We start from the raw sequence: 19,079 nt of genomic DNA on the forward strand, positions 1-19,079 counted from the left end.
TATTTTCTACACATTCCAGCACATAAAATAAAATATTTTTTGTGTTTACACTCAGTCTTTCAAATAGATGCAAGTAAAAAACAGCAGAAAATAAATAAAGTCAAAGACTCAGCGGTCCTGTTGCTCTATTTTCACCTGTAAAGCAGGACTGCGGTAGGCGGAGGTTTACCCTGGTGCAGGTGTGCTGCAGTCAGTTGAAGAATCCGCGAGTGTCTCTGTGAATTTCCCATTACGTCGTTGCGCACTCGGTGCTTGCTTGGAAGTTTAGGGGTTTTTTCGCTGTAAAAAGAAGTTTTCTTCCCACGCACAACGGACGCTAATGTTTTTGTCACTTTTTACGGAATCAAACTCAAAGTAAGGTCAGTACTTCCACGCTTTAAACGCTGCACGCTCATACTCTCTCCCACAATCGATATGTGATCCATTGTTGATCTGCACACAGCTGTTGTCACCAACGGCGCACTCGCTTACGTCACTGTCGTGAGACATTCTCGCAAAAAAACTCACGGTTTTAGTAACGCAGCGTTCCTACGGGAAAGTAACGGTAATCTAATTACCGATTTTGCAATAGTAATCCCTTACTTTACTCGTTACTTGAAAAAAGTAACGCGTTACTGCCCATCTCTGGCTGCCACTGTGTTGGTTTTTCTTGTAGCCATTATTTGAGAGGCTGGTGAGCACCCTCAGCACCCCTCCTCCTCATAAATGTTTTTATTGGTGCAGTCAATGCTCTCGTGTAGGAAAGAGTCAGTACTCGTGAAATCAAACATTGAATTTTCTCTTGAGGTTTAATTATCTGCACCTCTGTGTGTGTTGAATAGGTTTAGAGGGACTCTTGATGTTTTATATGTGCTGTTTAGCTGGCAGCTCTTATCATTTGTAGTGTTTGACCTCCATACATGAACCTCTGGATCATTTTTTCATCTCTACTCTCCTCCTGCTTTCCCTCCAGGTCATGAACTTTCTGAAAAAGATGGCGGGAAATGAGTATGTGGGTTTCAGCAACGCCACGTAAGTCCTCCCTCCACATCGCCTCCTTAAAATCACCCAAGTTTACTTATCCTTGCCCTGCAAACCCCCGAACCGAGCTGACCTAAACACCACCGTAATAACCTTCACAGGCTCATTACAGGAAGCATAAACTGTGAAAAACACCTTAATTAACTGGGATCAAATTAACAAGCACACAGGCCATGTTTTAAATGGCTTATGTTCACGAGAAGTCAGATATAAGCAGGACTGTCTTATAATACCTGCTCAGAACAACAACAATAATAATTAATCGTGTAAAAAAAACCCTTTTCTTTATACAAAAAGGCTGAAAATTGTTTACAGAAACATCATTTTGGTCCTCAGTGACCCACATCTGTTGTGTGCTGAGGACTTCCACAGGTGCTGATGAGGTTTTAAAGGTTTGCATGATTTATGACGGCTCGTGTTGCAGTGTCATCACATGATTGCGTGAGCTGTGGTTATGTTGTACACATGAAGGCCGAGGTCTGTGAATACCAGCACAGCACTGAAATAACACACACACGCTACCTTCATCTGTAATGGGAGTGCTCTTCTTTGTGTGACAGATTCCAGTCTGAGCGTGAGTCAGGAGACAGGAACTTCGCCATCGGCTACTACCTGAAAGAAAAAAAGGTTTGTCTTTGTGATTCTCCTCTCTGAAAACCTGGAGTGAATTTAGAGTTTAAACAAATCAGGCCTCACGTTTCTGCTTATTTTGCCACTGAAGCTTGAAAGTTTACAGTTAGCAGCTCAGCATGTAATGCTTCTCGCCCCTTAAATACGTTCATGCATAAATGAGAAAAATCTGCATATTTTTGATTCAGCTGATTGTAACCCTCCTGATTTGCCTTTTGGTAGGAGTCAGCTAAGACCCCTGAGACTTTTTTAAACTTATGAATGAAAAACTGCAGCGTCAGTTTAGAACAGAAAAAACCTGGTGGTGTTGTTCTTATCTAGGACACAGCAGCCTGGTTTTTGCCGGGATCACAGATCAGTAACATAAATACAATCAAACAAGGTGAGCCATGTTCTGGCCGAGCTCCTCGTTTGATTAGCGCGAGTGCTGCAAGTTCAGCTGGACTTTCCCAGAAATAAACTCATCTGCAGATGCAAGACAGCAAGAAAGACGTCAGTCAGTCACCGTGTGTCCAAGTCCATGTGTTTCTGAGGAAAGAACAAGATGAAAAGAGTTTTGGGATTTTTTTTTTTTCCTGTGAAGAAAACAACAGTTATTCTTTGAAACAGTAAACCTTTGATCAGGTGGTCTGGTGTAAAACGAGTCTTTAATGGGGCTGACGGCACTCGTAAGCTGTGACGGATCAAAGATGATGGAGAGATGATGGATGCATATTAGAGGAAGTGGAGACTGTGAAACACATATTTAAAGGGTTTCAGCCCTTTGGCTCTTGTACCTGATGCTTTCAAGTCTCTTCAGCATGAGAGCATGGTTATTAAATGTTTTTTTTTCTCCTCTCTGCAGTGTTTCCCAGAGGGGACAGACATGACCTCTGTACTGGACTTGTACTTTCAAGTGAGTGTAACTTTAGCTTCTTCCAGTATTTATACATTTTTAATGAGAGGATATCATTAGATTGTTTTCCTGCTTCATTGCTGAGCTGCTTCCTGCTATTGATTTTTATCCTCAAGAGTAAAGCTTCCTTACCAGTTGTTTTCACCGCTTCTTTCTGTGTGATACATACATAGTTTCCTGACTACACACAGATGGTTTTACCTCTATATGCTGTTCCAGTATCTCCCAAACCAATCAGATGGATTTATTTCCATCATTTCCACCCTTTACTTTCACTTTTCTGTCACCTCGTTTTGTAAATCAAGGTGCAGTAACAGAGTTATTGTCTCTGCCTCTCCAGCTCTGCTCCATTGAGGTGACATGTGAGAGTGCCAGTGTCATGGCGGCCACCCTGGCCAACGGGGGTATCTGCCCAATCACGGGCGAGCGTGTGCTGAACCCAGAGGCGGTGAGGAACACGCTGAGTCTGATGCACTCCTGTGGCATGTACGACTTCTCAGGGCAGTTTGCTTTCCATGTGAGTGAAACACAACACGGGTTACTGGTGTTTTGATTTATTAACTGTTTGTATTTTCAGAATTTTTAATTAGACTTGGAACGATGATTGTTAAAACTGCAGGAATATGCAATTTATTAAACAGCAGTGCCTAAAAATAGTTCAGAGTGCTTCAACAAGCAGACAGTAGCACTACAGGTGATTTAAAAAAAATATAACAGTGAACAAAAACCTTAAATAAAGCACTGCAGATATTAAACAAAATAAGAGATGATGTCGAGGAGACAAGGCTTCATCAGGTGCAATGATCATCTAAACTGAGAGCAAACAGGGAAAAAAGTTTGAGTGTTTGTCCTTAAAAATGGACATAAGTGTTCTGGAGACATACTCAAGATGTGGATCCAAAATAAATAGTTTATAGCTGATGATATTAAACTAAAAAAACAAATTCATGAAGCTCAGGTGAAGTTTTTTCACACTTGTTTTCTTACGGAGTTTAGCATATTGTGGAGCTAACGTTCTTTTTTGAAGCATGGGTTGTTGTTTTCGGACAGTTTTGTCTTTAAACATTTCTGGTGCAACCAACAATTCAAAATGTAACTAAGCTTCCTCTGGTGATAATCCAGCTCTGCATAAGCATGACATTCAAAATCCATCCCAGTTAAAACTGTTAAACATAATGAGATGTCTTTTGTTACTTTTAAAAAGCACCACAATTGTATTAATACTGTTAATACAGTGTTTACTGTATTAATACTGTTAATACAGTGTTTACTGTATTAACAACCCTCAACCGAAGGGCCCATGTGATTGGATATCAGATTTTAAAGTCGTGATAGTGTTAGATTATCTGTGTTAGGTAGTTTTAACCATATGAATTCTCACATTAAACCACAGCTAGAGTATCTCAGAGGAAATGATCAATAAACGAGGCACAACGACTTTCATCCTGAGTCGGTGGGAAATGGATTTCTGGACTCTGAAACTGAACAGAAAAACGAAGGCACTGTTGCTTTGGATCTGACACAAAAAATCTAAATAACTCTTAGGGATTTCTGAGAATATTCAGTGTATCGTGAGATTTACCATCGCTGTGTTGATGTACTTTGTCACCGTCGTGCTGCTTCTGCACACACAGCCAGCCTTTCTGTAACTGCTTTGTTTCCCTGCTGCAGGTCGGCCTGCCTGCCAAGTCTGGAGTATCAGGAGGGATCCTGCTGGTTGTGCCCAACGTGATGGGCATCATGTGCTGGTCGCCTCCGCTCGACAAGCTGGGCAACTCGGTCAGAGGGATCCAGTTCTGCACGGTACGTGATGCCCGGAGAATAAACACTCCGCCTCGAGACAATATTGCACCTCCTTGTTTATTAACTTAAATATTTTACAGCAGCAGAAGGAGCAGAATTGCTTTTAGGAGCTGAAAGTGGCCTTTCATTGCAGGGATGCTCTTTCCCATTAGTGTGGTTCATATTCGAATTCGAATGAGCACCCCGGCTACTTTGCATTGAAGTCTAAGCAGCAGTCATTTTAGATCAGACCCAAAACATTAGCAGAGTCTGAACCGCTCAGCGTCACATTAACACACACAAGATGTAAGACTTCACTTTTAATTTTAATTGAATTTTGTTTACGTTTTTCTTTTCTTTTCATTCATCCATCATCTCTTTTGTTTACCTAGTCCAGGGTTGTGGCAGGGCTGGAGTTTCCCACCTCTCACTAGGTGGCAAGACACCATTTTAGCTTTTCTCAGCTGCTTTGTTAGTTTTAGTCTTTCTGTCTTTGTATTTCAGGACCTGGTGGAGCTTTTCAACTTCCACAACTACGACAATCTGAGGCACTTCACCAAGAAGCACGACCCTCGCAGAGAAGGAGGCGACCAGCGGGTAAGGACAAACGCCGCCTCGTCAGGCTCATGTGACAGCACACCTCTCCAGCAGCTTCCTGTAGTCTCAGCTGTTTGCACTGACCTCCATAACTGCACGCACAGTAGCCCCTAAACTGTCCCTGTTCCTCCTTCGGGTGGAAGAGCTGCATAAAGTGAGTGGAGTATATTCGTTTACTGCAAATATTTAACATACAAGGAGCCAAATCTTGAGTTAAAAGACACCTGGAGCCAAACTCAGTCTGATCGTTCAGAACATGCCTGGTAGATGATGCAGTGTTTCCCTCACATTTTACATTCAGAGTGCCCAGAACCTTTTTCTGAGGAAACTAAAGTATTTCTTCAGACCGTAGCGTGCACTTCCACAATGGCGAGCACTGGTGAAGCTTTTTTCCGTTACTCTGCTGACGTAGCTGCGGCTTTTTCCATCATGTGACTTTATAAAAACTGGGGTCCAGGGTGCATCCGGGCTTTCGCCATCTCTACTTTCTGTTTAAGCAAGTAAACACAAATGGGTTGAAATGATTAAAAATAAGTGTTCTCCTTTTCTGATTATCACCGTGTTTTTTTTAAAAGCTCTAGCTCGCTTCATTAGTACGACAAAAAAACTGAAGAATAAAATGCTTAAAAAAAAGAAACAAGCAGCGAGCATGTCGGATGATGTGAACCAGGTGTAATAACGGCAGGATTTCGTCAACTCTAAAAATCTGAAAGAAAACTGTTTTGCTCAGGTGGATGGTCACTTAGTGTCCTAAGTGTGTAGTCCTGAGTCACCTGAGCTACAAATGTAAAAGTGGAAAAAGAGGATTTTGTGGACAGATTTGTTTGCTGAGTTACTGACTTACTGCTTAATCTGCTGCTGGACTTTAATCACAATCTATTGATTAGATAGAATCTAATCTATTGTATAAAAATACTACTTTTAAAGTTTCTATAATGCTATATGTCAAATTTACTTTATTTATTATGCCAGCTCTTTTACTTTGATTCCTTCTGCTTATGCAGGCGCAGAGCTTTATAGCTACTCTGTGTCAGAGCCAGCGTAAATATGCTAACTTATTGTTACATTTTGTTGGTAATAACAACAAAAATGTAAACAATTTTAGTTTTATTAATGCAAAAACGAAGAAGAAGAAAGCGTGGTCTTACTGTGATGAAAATGCCCCGCTGCAGAGTCATATGTGGTTAAAGATTTTAATTAACACCTGCTGTTGAGCTGTGTTTCGGTTACTACAGGGCCTAAAAGTGTTTTATAGCTCTATAAACAAAGATGTCTGACCCCTGGTAGGGATATAAGTTGTCAATATGAGCAAGCAGGTGTGTTGTGTTATTACATTATGCAGTATTGTCGGTATATAGTGCTCCATTAACACTACTGAATGTGTGGGAAACACTGTGAAAACTGATGGCACTGTTTTGGCTCCATTTTACTTCCAAGTGTTGCAGCGATCCACCCAGCACATAAACGCAGGCAGAAACGGAGGTTTGAGACTAATTTATTATCCATGTCAATAACAGCAGCAGACCTTCGGACCTATGGATTACGAGAGCCTCCAGCAGGAGCTGGCTCTGAAAGCCCCTCTTTGGAAAAAGGTGTCCCCCACTGAGTCGAACGAGGACAGCTCCACCACTGTAGTCTATAGGATGGACAAAGCCATCGAGTGAAACTTTTAAAACAAACAAACAAACAAACAAAAACAGACGCCCCCACCTCGCCTGATCTCCCAACAACGCGACGGCATCGTCTCCTCACCCTCATATTTATGTATAAATTATGTAGAGGATTATTTATTGCTGGTGAAGCGGTTACTAGGAAACTTGTTTTTGATTTTGTCTGTGCTGGAAAAATGGGATCAGCTTATTATTATTATTATTATTATTATTATTATTATTATTATTATGAACTCCAAAGGACCTCCATTTGCTTCGTTGCCTTAGCGACGTGACAAGGATCTGATGTGTAACGTACGCACTTCGCTCTCGTTTTATCTCAACACACTTTTATCTTTATTTTCTTCTTCATCACGTCAGAGTTTTCTTTTTAACAATGTCAGCTAACGCTGCGTTCACTCTACGACCCAAAACAACAGCTGCTTGAGAGTAAACACTGACTTTAAATTTAGGGGTGTGTTACGAGTGATTAAATGAATATTTTAGCCGTGATTGATATGTTTTATTTTCCTGGTTATTATTATTATTATTTTTTTTTCCCACTTTTGTGACATTTGGCTCCTCGATTTAAAATATAGATGAAGAACATTAACAAATGTCATTCACAAGTGTTGCGTTATTTTGCAGATCTTTGTGTTTTCTGTTAAAATAATACTTGATTTGTGCCTGCTTCCATTTCTTTGACATTAACTCGACTATGAAACAGACAGAAGTCGTGAGGACTTTCAGCTCGAGTTGAGTTTGTTTGTGTTTGATGATGTGGTTGATACTAACAGAGGGCAGTTTTCTCGCAGTCAGGTGACAAAAGCATTGGGCTGTTTCTTAGGTTTGACTTGTTTGCCTGCAGCTTCCTGACATGCTTCTGAATTCTGAGGAAGGAAAGGCGAGTAAAGTCAGTCGTGTAGGTTCAGTTAAAGTCTCTCGTGGCTTCATACAACCATTAACTCCCTTGCACAGCTCACAAAAGTATGCAAACACGATGTCTCCATGTAGAAATAAATCTGCTAAATGTGAATGCAGCATTTATTTACTACAAAGGTGACGATTCATGTCCCTCACCTGAAATTGCGTCGGAAGTTCTGCGAGCAGATGGAGCTGGCACTTCCAGAAAAAAATCAGACGTACTAACCGTGGATGAACTTAATCTGAGGCTTTTATCTGCTCTAGTCCAGTTACAGGATAAAGTCATCAAATAAAACCCTTTTTCTCAGCCACAGTTCATTTCAGTAATGACCAAAGCGATTATCGAGTCAAACACGAGCCTGCTGGGTGTGCGAGTGAGCTGTTAACCAAAAAAATACAGCATGGCTAGCTTCACACGTGGAGTTGTTTCCATAAGCAGCAGGTCAGTGAGAAACAGCTGAAGGAGAACGGATCACATGTTGGATGTGCCGTCACATGCCATTATTTATGTTTGCATTGAGTTACCGCTGTTGTGCCATGATGCTTTTACTGTGTGAGACTGCAGGAATTTATGAAAGTCAAAGGAAACAATCCGACTAAAAGCCGTCTGTGCACAGCAGTTTCTGCAGAACTCCACCTGCAGATCAGATTGTAAGACTCTATCTCACTACACTCTTGCCAGATTCTCATTAATAGACACAAAATAAGTTTCTGTGCACTACAGTTTCATGAGGGACCGGCACTTGTGCAGAAATGTGGCTAAAATCCTGAAACACTGCAGCCCCATCAGCTCACCTGTGCCCGTAACACATCCATGGCTTTTACATGAATCATGTAGCGAGCAACTATTCCCTCCCTCTGACTTCCCGTGTTGTGTTTTACTCTATTACATCAAAGTACCAGAATTACTAGTATTAGTACAATTACTGTTGACCAGAAATACGCTGAGCTCAGCTCGAAAGGTTCCTGCTGAAGTTTTAGTTCTGAACTAACATCCACCTTTCTGATAACCTCTCCGCCTGGCTGTCCAAGTACATTAATGCTCCCAGCAACCCGTCAGGTGCAGGATGAAACATGATTTTTGTGTTTGTGTGGCTTAAACAGCAGTAAGCCACCTGCCACAAACTTGAAGAAATCATGTTAATTAAAACCAGATCCGTTAATCAGCAAAAACAGCTGAGTGCAGGTTTTGGTGGGTCTCTTCAGTAAATCCTGACTGCAGGATGGTTAGTGAGTCTGGCCCTTTCAGTTTTAGAAGCTTTAGTCTGCTGAGGAGCTGCTCTTCTCTATATATGTCACTGAAAACTTTGTTTAAAATAAAAAAATTCATAAATCTGTAGAAAACAGGTGTTAACCGGTGTGTGTCGATGTTCCAGCTCGAGGAACAACGTTCAGTGTTGTTTGGGAAGTTTTCAGAGTCTTAGTCTCATCAGTTTAGGCAACATTTCTTATTTCTGGATGTTCGTAGCAGCAGGCGTGTGTAGCTATCAGCTGTGCATCTGCACACGAGTGATCTTCAGCTGCAGACCAAAGAGTGTGTTTGAATTTTTACTTCAGACGTTCCGGGTTTATCTCACGAGCTCCTCTGTAAATATAAGTACTTGCACATAAATGTCGCGCCAGCGGATGCCTTAGTTTCTCTGCACCGTGAAGCAGGAGGAGGTGTGTGTTTATTAATCAATGTTGAAACTGAACATGTGTTTGTAGGTTTGAGCTCAGAGTGATGCTGCTGGAGCCGTTACCACCATGTTACTACTGTCATGGCATGTTTTTGTTTTTTTTCCTTTTTTGTTAAACTTCTGCTGGTCATGTGGGTGTTACAGGTGAAACGTATTCAAAAGCCTCAGTCATCATCAGTGTTGCTGGATTATTATAATCTGAAGATTATTATCACATAAAAAAGTTATTTTCTCGTGTAGTGATCAAATGTATGAACGCTTAAATGAACTCCCCCGCATGTGTTGTTGGTTGTGAAGTTCGCTGTTCGACTGATTTTGCTGATTTTAGCTGAATTGTTAGTTATGAAAAATTGACACTGCGTTTAAAATGCAAATTATTATAAAGAGATTTTTAAAAAATATATAATTGCCAAACAATTAGAGAAAATTATGATGTAGCTGCACTTTATTTTTATTTTTTTAGTAAAACTATTGAATGTACAAACTCTTGAGTCACTGGAAAACCGATCTAATGAGGAGGCGATGCGTATGCCGGTTTAGGCTACACAGATCCTGGGTGCTGAGCATACGGAGATAAAAATACTGTGTAGCTTGAACCCGGTTTAACGTACAAAGCTCATTTTATTCCCATTTAAATCAACCATATGTGCAGAGTTTTTCCAGAGTGCGTGACTTTTACGAGCAACCAACCACTCGCTTGTTTTACTTCCCTCACATGTGAGCGAGGCCTTTACCATAACAACAGTTCCTTTTTTTTGTTTTTATGGACGTTTCATTAATCAGTTCACTAAAAAAACTACACTTTTAAGACTAACGTAATTAATTGTTTTAGGACTTGATTAAACGCTGCGCAGCTCGTCGGTTTAACAGGAATAGTTTATTTTCCTGATTCACTCGGTCTTAGCTCGGCATTTCCTTCTCTTGGCCGTGAGCGAAACGAGTCGCTCTCCTCTTCTTTAAAATATTGACTTTTACATCTTTGGTGCTCCGTTCATTGGCACAAAAATCTGAATTTGAGAGCCAGAGATAAAAACTAAAGGGACCTGCATTGGGGGGAGACTAAACCGATCCAGCCAATCAGGACTAATTATCAATCGCATCTGTCCTTCTTTGTTTTGGAAGAATAACACATAAACCTTGTGTTTGTGTTATTCAGTGTTGGGTGTAACGCGTTACTAAGTAACACGTTACTGTAATTGAATTACTTTTCCACTGAAAAAGTAGAGTAACTGATTACTGTTCATTTTTAGGTATTTTAATTACAGTTACTTACAATGTACTTGCGTTACATTGTAAAATAATTAAACTCGCTGAATATCATTATTTAATTTCAATATCTTCTAAAGGGTAAAAATAAACTCTGCCGCTTTAACATCGCTGTAGTGCAGCTGCGCGTCATTTCGCACCAGTTTGCTGCTGCATAGTCGTATTCTAAAGCGGAAGATGTCGGACTCGGCTGAAGCGAGTGGCTGTTTTATGAAATGGACATATTCCCGTCTCTTCACTTTTCTGAAACAAGCAGACAAGAATATTACAGTAATATGTAAAAACTATCGGCTGCTGTTAATAGCACGAGTAATCTACTGAAGCGCCTGACAGGAGAGCACAGACGAACACTTCTGAGTGATTCTTGTTCATCATCCATGGATAACACCGCGGCAACTCCTGCTAAGCAGGCAAAACCTGATTTTACTTCAGCAGCACAGAAAGCGTCTGAAGGTCAGCTTAAAAAAATAACTGCAGGCTACATTGTGGAAGAGATGCTACCGCTGCGTACTGTAGTCTCCGTCTTTAAAAGAAGACTAAGAAGTATTTAGTTAAATTACTTATTGAGTAATTAAGTTACTTTTCAGACACAGTAATTAGATAAGTATTTTAAATACAATATTGATTAAGTAATTAGTAATTAATTACTTTTTTAAAGTAACTTACCCAACACTGGTGTTATTCTTCAAAAAAACAAACAAAAAACCCCTGATTATTCCAATCAGAATCGTGACAGCGGGGCTTTTGAATGCAGCGTCAGTGGAAATCATCAGATCTGTATTATGAGTCTGTGTAAATCTTTGTTCGGTTTGCACCATGAAAGTAGATAAAATGAAGAACGGCTCGATCCAAACCCGAGTGTTAGAAAATCAAAGATGATTAAATTCTAATGGTGCAAATTTAACAAAAGGACTCGTCTTTGCACAGACCTTCATGTCATGTATGAGTTTGTTTTCTGTTGTCTGCATGATTTTTTTTTGTCAATTTCCATGAATTTTCATCCTTGTTTGAATCCTTTTCACTGTCTCTCTTTTGTTAATTTGTGTCTTGAACATGTGTGTTATCCCTTTGTAAATTAATAAAAGATTTAAAAGTGATCACTACCATCAAAGTTTGGTGACCTCGGAACTGTGAGGTTAGATTTTTATATAAAGACAAGCAGAAGATAAAATGAGCTGCTTCCTGACCTGAAAATGTGAAACCAAACAGTTCCCAGCTCACAGCTGTCATACTTTTATATGTTTCTGTTTGTGAAGTCTCCATGAGCTGCCTCTTTGTTCTGGACGTGCAGACGTGACAGTAAAAATGGTGTCGATATTATTTTTGCTGCCTTGTTGTTTCTTGTATTAAATGAAATAAAGCATCTGTTTTAAACCGTCTCCCCATCTGAGCTCGCAGCGGTTCTTTAACAGAAAACACCCTTAACTTGAAGATTCATGAAGTCGTCCCTCTTTCTAAGGTTTATAAATCAGGACATAACCTAAGAATTCACCACATTATTCTAGTTATGTAAATATAACCTCACTGCTTCCACTGAAATTATCAGCCAGGTGCTGCTAGTTAAAGCACTTCATTAACTGCTCATCAGGTGTGAGTGGAGCGTTCAGGTGTGTTAACATAATGCCTCAGAGGAAAGATGGCAGTGATCAGAGAAGTACCTGTTGCTGACCAGCAATCTGGAAAGGATTGTAAGACCAAATGTTTTTAAATCCATTGTAATACAGCGTGACAAATTATTCATAATTAGTAAACATTCAAGACAGCTGGTTCAGGCTGGCCCAAAAAAGATCTAACAAGCATGGATTATTTGGAAGAGCTGCCAGGAGCGTCGTCTCCCTAATGAGAACGTTGCAGCACAGCTTAGGTTCATAAAGCTGCATCTAAACAAACCAAAAGACTTCTGAAACCGAAGTGGAAATATTTTGTTGACCAAACAGCACGTCAGCACAGGCACCTCATTCCAACAGTCAACCATCAGTACTCCAGTTTTACTGCATTCTGACAGACACGCAAATGCATTTACGGCTCGTCTGCAGGTGTTTTTGTTCACATGGGTTTTAAGGTGCCTGGTTTACCTTTTAGAGAGACATTAGAGAGTTAATGCTTTTATTTTTTTAATTCGATTTGTTTTTCGAATGTCACGTGTGTGAGACTCTGTCTTTTGATTATTCTGAATATTCTGCCTTTACGTACTTGCACCTCAGTAGCCATCTTGGTTAATGGCCCCACTTTAAGTTAAGGTTGAAGCTTTGTTTGCTTTTGTAAACATAAGATAAAAACTTGTTCATCCAGGTGATTTAGTTTTACTTTAATTTGTGTTGTTTTGCATGAAAGAACAATTTTTTTTGTGCAAAAATAACAAAAAACACCTCATGAGTCCTGTACTTGGGAAGCTTGTCTCCTCAAGCTTATCTTAGTTTGGTGACATGATCAGAAATTTGTAGCTATTTTAAATAGATTATACAAAAAAGACAAAAAGTTTTTTTTTTTGTTATTTCCAAATATTTGTCAGGTTAGGGGTTTTAAGTATATAATTGTTTTATCAAATATAATAAATAAGTGAATAAATAAATGAGTGAAATAAGCTTTAGTTTCCTTTTTATAATCGTCACACACACCAGTCCAGTTTTTATGGTAAGCTAAGCTAAACTTGCGGGGCTCCGTACTAACTACAGCACACACAGTCACACCCATCGATTGATGTGGAAAGAAGTCACAGCCAGCAGCTCCTTCAGAGCACAGAGAAGCTAAACGCTGACCTTTGTGAGTGCGCAGTGACGTGTCACATGACAGCAAGGAGAAAAATAGTTCTCAGGTGTTTTTGAAGGACCACCATTCCTCATTTTTGTCATGTCACACCACATAGGCGTGTGACTTTTGGCTCCCTGCCACCAGCAAAACAAACAGATCACAGAATGAGGCTATACTGTACCTTTGGAGAGGTGAATGTTTGGAGGATGTGTTGATGTTGAATTAAGCTTCCTGAAGGTGACAAGCAGCCATCTGTTACTGCATTCATCAGTACTCCAGTTTTGCTGCATTCTAACGTACAAGAAGACATGCAAATATATTTACGCCTCGTCGGCAGGTGTTTTTTGTGCACCTGGTCTGGGTTTTTAGGTGCCTCGTTTACCTTTTAGAGAGACATTAGAGAGTTAACGACTTTCACACGTGGCTTTGATTTTTGATTAAAGGTCATGTATGTGAGACCCTGTCCCCTGATTATTCTCACCATCTCAAACACAGACTGTATACAAAAGATGGGCATCACCATCAGCTTAATCACTTTTTTAAACTAGGTGTCAGGAGTATAGGGTAAATCTTAAGCGCTCGTTTTGTGGCGACCTGTCAACCACGCAACCTGTCACGCATCACTTTGGTAACTTGCAGACTTCCAGGTTCTGGTTGCCTAAGTAACCGCCCCCTCCAACTTATTGGTATCTTTCCATCTCCTTCGATCACTGCGCCCCTTGCCAGCTCCTTTGCGCATGCCCTTTAAAGAATATTCTTCCTTTACATACTTGCACCTTAGTAGCCATCTTGGTTAATTGCCCCACTTTAAGTTAATGTTGAAGCTTTGTTTGCTTTTTTAAACATAAGATAAAAATGTGTTCATCCAGCTGATTTAGTTTTAATTTCATTTATGTTGTTTTGCACGAAAGAACTTTGGGTTAAAAAAAAAAGGCCCAAGATAAAATAAAGAAGGATTATTATGGACTGTGAATCATACAAAGCTACTCTGAGAGGTAAATGCTCCTGTCACATTCCAAGCCTAATGTTAGTTAATATTACCTAATTCAATGATGTCGAGTTCAAAAGTACCAATAAAAATATTTACTCGTGCACATTTTTGCCACAAATCAGAAAACTGTATGTGCTCATGTTTATTTTAGCCTCTCTGATACAATTTGCATATTTTCATTGGACTACCAAACGAGGACGAGGTTAGGACAACAAAATCAGAAGATTTCACTCAAAGGCCAATTTGTACAAACCAAGGTTAATTTACTTAACTAAAACTAAAGAAATAAAACTAGATGTGAAACTAGTTTACCCTGTAGAGAAACATTATGACACTGGACAGTTACAGGCTTTGTGCGAGACTGATTATTTTTTGAATCTCAAACACAAATTGTATTGAAAAGATGGTTGTAACCATTAGCATAAACATTTTTTTTAAACCAGTCCTCACAAGTGAATGAATGAGTGAAGCGCTGCCTGCAGTAAAACAGAAAAACACTAATTAAAAACAAGAAAATCCACTCTGGAATAAACTGAAGCTAAAGTGAAAGAAAGACTAAAAGTCTAAAAGAAAACTATGAACACTGCAACGACTCTGGTACAAATGAGTACATCTTAAAATAGAAGATTATCTGAAAACAAAACATGATACTGTGGAGCGAAAAGATCAGAATAACAAAATACAGAGATGGTCAAACTCTTAAAAATGTCCATTTTAGGCTGTTTTGATGAATATCTGCAGGTTTTCTGAGTCCCTGTCTCTTTTTTTCGATTGTGTAAATCTTTTATTTGGACCAAAACTTTACGTTTCTTCAGCTCTCTCCTCACATAAATAATCCTGTTCAGGAGAAACTCTCCCAGCAACCCTTCTGATAAAGGATTAACAACATTAATTCACAGACTGTAGCTCTGACAATGTGAAATACTAAAAACTGAATGTTAATGATTTGATTTGATTTTTTTCTGTAGAGCCCTCTCCATGTTTGTATTCTTATTTTCTTCACATGTTTTACTTTGAAGTTTTGCTCATAGGAAATGATTCATTCCTGTTTGGTGGTAAGTTATGACCAAACCGTGGATCTGTGATTGAAATATTTAGTGCTGTTGAATTATAGCATTGTGGTGATTAAATGACTAATTTCTTCCAAAATAATCATAAAAAATAAATGTGTGATTGACTTCCTTTCAGTGCTGCTTGAGATGTGTGGCGTTAGATTAGATGTGTGTGGAGTAATTCCTTCGTGAGTCTTTCAGCTCTTATGCAGCTGCCTGTGTGTTTTGGTTTAATGGTGTGACCCTGAAAACGTCCCGTTTCCGTCCACAGGTCAAGTCTGTCATCAACCTGCTGTTTTCCGCCTACACTGGGGACGTATCAGCCCTGAGGAGGTGAGCAGCTCACACAGCTTTTAATAAGAGAGCAGTTCAGATTTAGTCACGTCTCGCCCCCCCAGTGGAGCTTTTTAATAACATCTACATGAAAGAAAGACTCCTCTGGCTGCACGAGGAAGCACCTTGGTGACCTCAAGTGGCAGAAAAATGAACTTACAGGTGTCCCTGTGGAGTTTTTACATCTGACCTCATGAAAGTCTCATGAAACGTTTGCACTATTTTCAAAAATAGTTTAAAGTGTGGCTCTGCATCCATGTTTGCAGCCTTCTTCACCTGTTAATGATCAATTTTGAGTTAAGGACTTCAAATATTTTTCATCATTTTTTTAATCTACAAGAGTCTGCAAACAAACATGGATGTCGTTTTATGGGCTCGGTCTGGTTGTTAGACTTTTGTTTGGAAAGTCGTGTTTTCAGGCTGTTACAAAGAAGTAAATTTAACCTGATTTCAACAATGAATTCACTTTTACCTGTTGAGTAATTTTATGCTGGTTAGAGGTGTGTAAATGGGGAAAGAAGCACTGTGAGGGCGACTAAGATTTCACCATGGAGATTAAGCCTCACTTATCATTTTAATGTAGCTGTAAAACCTTCTGTAAACCTCTGTGATGCTTCAGCGTTTGTTTGCTTTGAAAACTCAAAGGATCTAAAAATGATGAATGTCAGAGTGACCACGCCCCTCAATTTAACCCTTAAAAAATATTACAAGCTATTAAAATATTTCCCCTCCTGTAAACTTGATATGAAGGTGTTTTGTATCAGGCTGTAAACATGTTTATTTCTGCTGTGAAGTTGCACCTTTTAACATTGGAGTCTGTGGGGGCTGACTCAGTGCTGGAGCCTCTGGTGGCCACTAGAGGAACTGCGGTTTGTGGCTCTAGCCCTGCTTGGTTATTTGAAACTTCTGGAAGAAACAGAAAACAAAAAACTGCTCCAAAACTGGACAGGAAGTCATAAAACAGAAGGAAATCGTGTATCCTAGATCAGCTCTCCATATAAAATGTATTATTGCTGCTTTCTGAAGGTAATTTCCTAGGAAAAGATGTTTCAGGCTGTAACACCAGGATGTTCTTTAACCTCCAGCCTGAGACTGAACTGTGCAGAAGTTAGAGGGGCATACAGAGTTGTTTACTGGTCCTTTGTGTGTGCAGGTTCGCGCTGTCATCCATGGACATGGAGCAGAGGGACTATGACTCGAGGACGGCCCTGCACGTTGCAGCAGCTGAAGGTAACATTCAGCCTGAGGTCAGTCAGTAAGTAGACACAGCTCGCCCTCAAATACTCTTTAAAGTCTGATCCTGTGGTCTGGAGCTGTTTCCATGATGTATATAAATTACATATATGGAAACAGCAAAGTTTCAAGGTAAGAAGTAGACATAAGATACAGACGCTGCAGAAAAATACAGTCTTTAAGAGGAGTTATGCATCAGGAGAGCCAATTAAAATCAAGCATGCACCCTTTTCACAGTATAACAAGGTAAAAGTAATTTGTAACATCTGCCCTGCTTCCATTAGGACACATAGAGGTGGTTCGCTTTCTGCTGGAGGCTTGCAAGGTGAATCCAGTACCCAGAGACAGGTGAGTCTTTACTACCTGTATTTATACTGATTATAATAATGAGCTTTGAAGCAGAATTTCCAGCCTTTGAGAAAAGTCTCAGTGTGGTTAAAAAATAAATAAAATTCATCCTCCAAGCTCAGATTCTGATAGCTGTGGAGAACCAAACGTGCCAAAATCATAAATAATATAAATAAATGAAACATTTTAAATAATAATAATCTATTTTTGTATGCTAAATTATTTATTCACCAGTTTACCATCAGTTTATGTGTATTTATTTGTGTAATAATTTCTCTCCCATTATGTAAATGAGGCAGTGTGCCACTGGGTTGGCCACAAAGAAATGTGTTGCTTCATTAAATAATAAATTGTAAATCTGAATCAGAAAGGTTTAAAATATCGAGGCTAGAATTCTATAAATAAATTATTAAATTGAAGCCAAATAGTATTTGTACATTTTTTCCCCTATTTTGCAACATATTGTAGTTTTTTTTGTGTGCGTGTCTTTTTTGCTAGGCTAGGCAAACTCCTTCTAAAATAAATAAATTGAGAAATTGTTGTGAAGGTGAACTCATGCAATATCTAATAAATGCCTACACATATTTGTTATTTATTATTAATTTATCTACTATTAATTTTAGTCCTAATCTTTTGTCCTGTGACAGCTGGGAGAGGCTCCAGCCCCCCTGTGTCCCTGAAATGGATAAGCAGAAGAAAATGGATGGATGGATGAATATTAATCTTGGTTATTAATTTCCTTTAATAGTTTCTTTTAATTCTGGGTGTTTTCGGTCCTCCATACCCACCTGCAGGGTTACATCTCTCTTTTTTTATCAAACATAAAGTGTATTCTTTAACCTTTTAATTTGTTTTTGCACAGATGGGGGAACACGCCGATGGATGAGGCGGTGCATTTCGGCCACCACGACGTGGTCACCATGCTGCAGCAGTACCACGAGAAATACAGCCCGCCCTCCGATGACGAGCACAAGACTAGCCCTGAGAAGAGCCTGGACAGCCTTCTGTGAGACCTGCTGCAGGTTGCTACGGAGGACCGGAGGAGGAAAAACTTTGTAGCCCAACGCTCAGGCTTCTGTTGAATTATTTAGCTGCTCTGCTGTGATTTGATTTTTGGCCGTAAATGGTTGCTTGTTCACGTCTATCGAAATGTGAGCGTGAGCGGCTTAAACTCATATCTAAAGTGTTTACGGTATTACTCCTGTAATCTCACAGTACTGTAAACCACATTTCTAGGATGTACCTTGTACTAGTTTAGTATTTTGTTAGTTTTACTCTCACTGTACATGTGTTGTAAACTGTGTGGAAATTATGGTGTAAATTATGCGATGTGTAGTTACGGGTGTGCTTGATTTACATTCCTGCCTCTGTGCTCATTTGCGAGGTCACCAGCAGGTTCTCAGAGATTGTACTCCAGAATGTATTTTTCAGTGGAAAAACTTGCAATAGAAACAGTTTGTATTTATTTCAGACTTTTTAAAGATGGAAATTCATTTCAGAGCGTGTGAGACGGACAGAAGATCGTGTGATTTGTTGCATTTTGTAGTTTATTTTGTCAGCATGGTTACATTTGCGTATTTAATTTGGGCGGACTATAATATCAATATAATGTTGATTGGCATACATTTTAGGGCAATGTTTACAGTGACAACCTGATCTGGTTTTGTGCGGTAATTCTCAGACATTATTTTCAGATGTTTTCTTTCCACATGTGGAATATAGTCATTGTTTTTAACCTGTGAAATTTAATTTGCAAATATATAAACATGAACAACACGTACGATAATTATAATCAAAACTACATACTTAAATTTAATGTCCATGTGAGTGTTTTCATGTTGTCAGTTGGAGTTCATGTATTTCATGGAAAAATGCCAAATAAAAAGCTGGAATAGAAACCTCTATATGATTGTGTTTCACACGGTGTGG

General features: G+C 39.4%; 1 protein-coding gene across 3 annotated transcripts in view; it reads left to right on the plus strand.

The window, feature by feature from the left end:
* Positions 1-19,048, plus strand: part of LOC146651519 (glutaminase kidney isoform, mitochondrial-like) — a 40,456-nt gene extending 21,408 nt beyond the window's left edge. Inside the window, exons 9-18 of one of the 3 annotated variants that reach the window (XM_085384996.1) lie at positions 953-1,011; positions 1,581-1,647; positions 2,495-2,545; positions 2,886-3,062; positions 4,217-4,348; positions 4,832-4,924; positions 15,508-15,569; positions 16,723-16,799; positions 17,087-17,150; positions 18,013-19,048. In XM_085384996.1, the coding sequence (XP_085241122.1) occupies positions 953-1,011; positions 1,581-1,647; positions 2,495-2,545; positions 2,886-3,062; positions 4,217-4,348; positions 4,832-4,924; positions 15,508-15,569; positions 16,723-16,799; positions 17,087-17,150; positions 18,013-18,160 (930 nt within the window). In that variant the 3' untranslated portion in view covers positions 18,161-19,048. Of the gene's footprint in view, positions 1-952; positions 1,012-1,580; positions 1,648-2,494; positions 2,546-2,885; positions 3,063-4,216; positions 4,349-4,831; positions 4,925-6,441; positions 11,821-15,507; positions 15,570-16,722; positions 16,800-17,086; positions 17,151-18,012 lie in introns of those variants that run through there. The other 2 variants (XM_085384998.1, XM_085384997.1) reach the window with 2 other exon arrangements.
* The last annotated feature ends 31 nt before the right edge of the window (positions 19,049-19,079 follow it).

The sequence above is a fragment of the Rhamphochromis longiceps genome, linkage group LG16 (genome assembly GCF_057381845.1).
Source record: "Rhamphochromis longiceps isolate RC_006_pf linkage group LG16, R_longiceps_female_GT1.1, whole genome shotgun sequence".
Lineage (NCBI taxonomy): Eukaryota > Metazoa > Chordata > Actinopteri > Cichliformes > Cichlidae > Rhamphochromis > Rhamphochromis longiceps.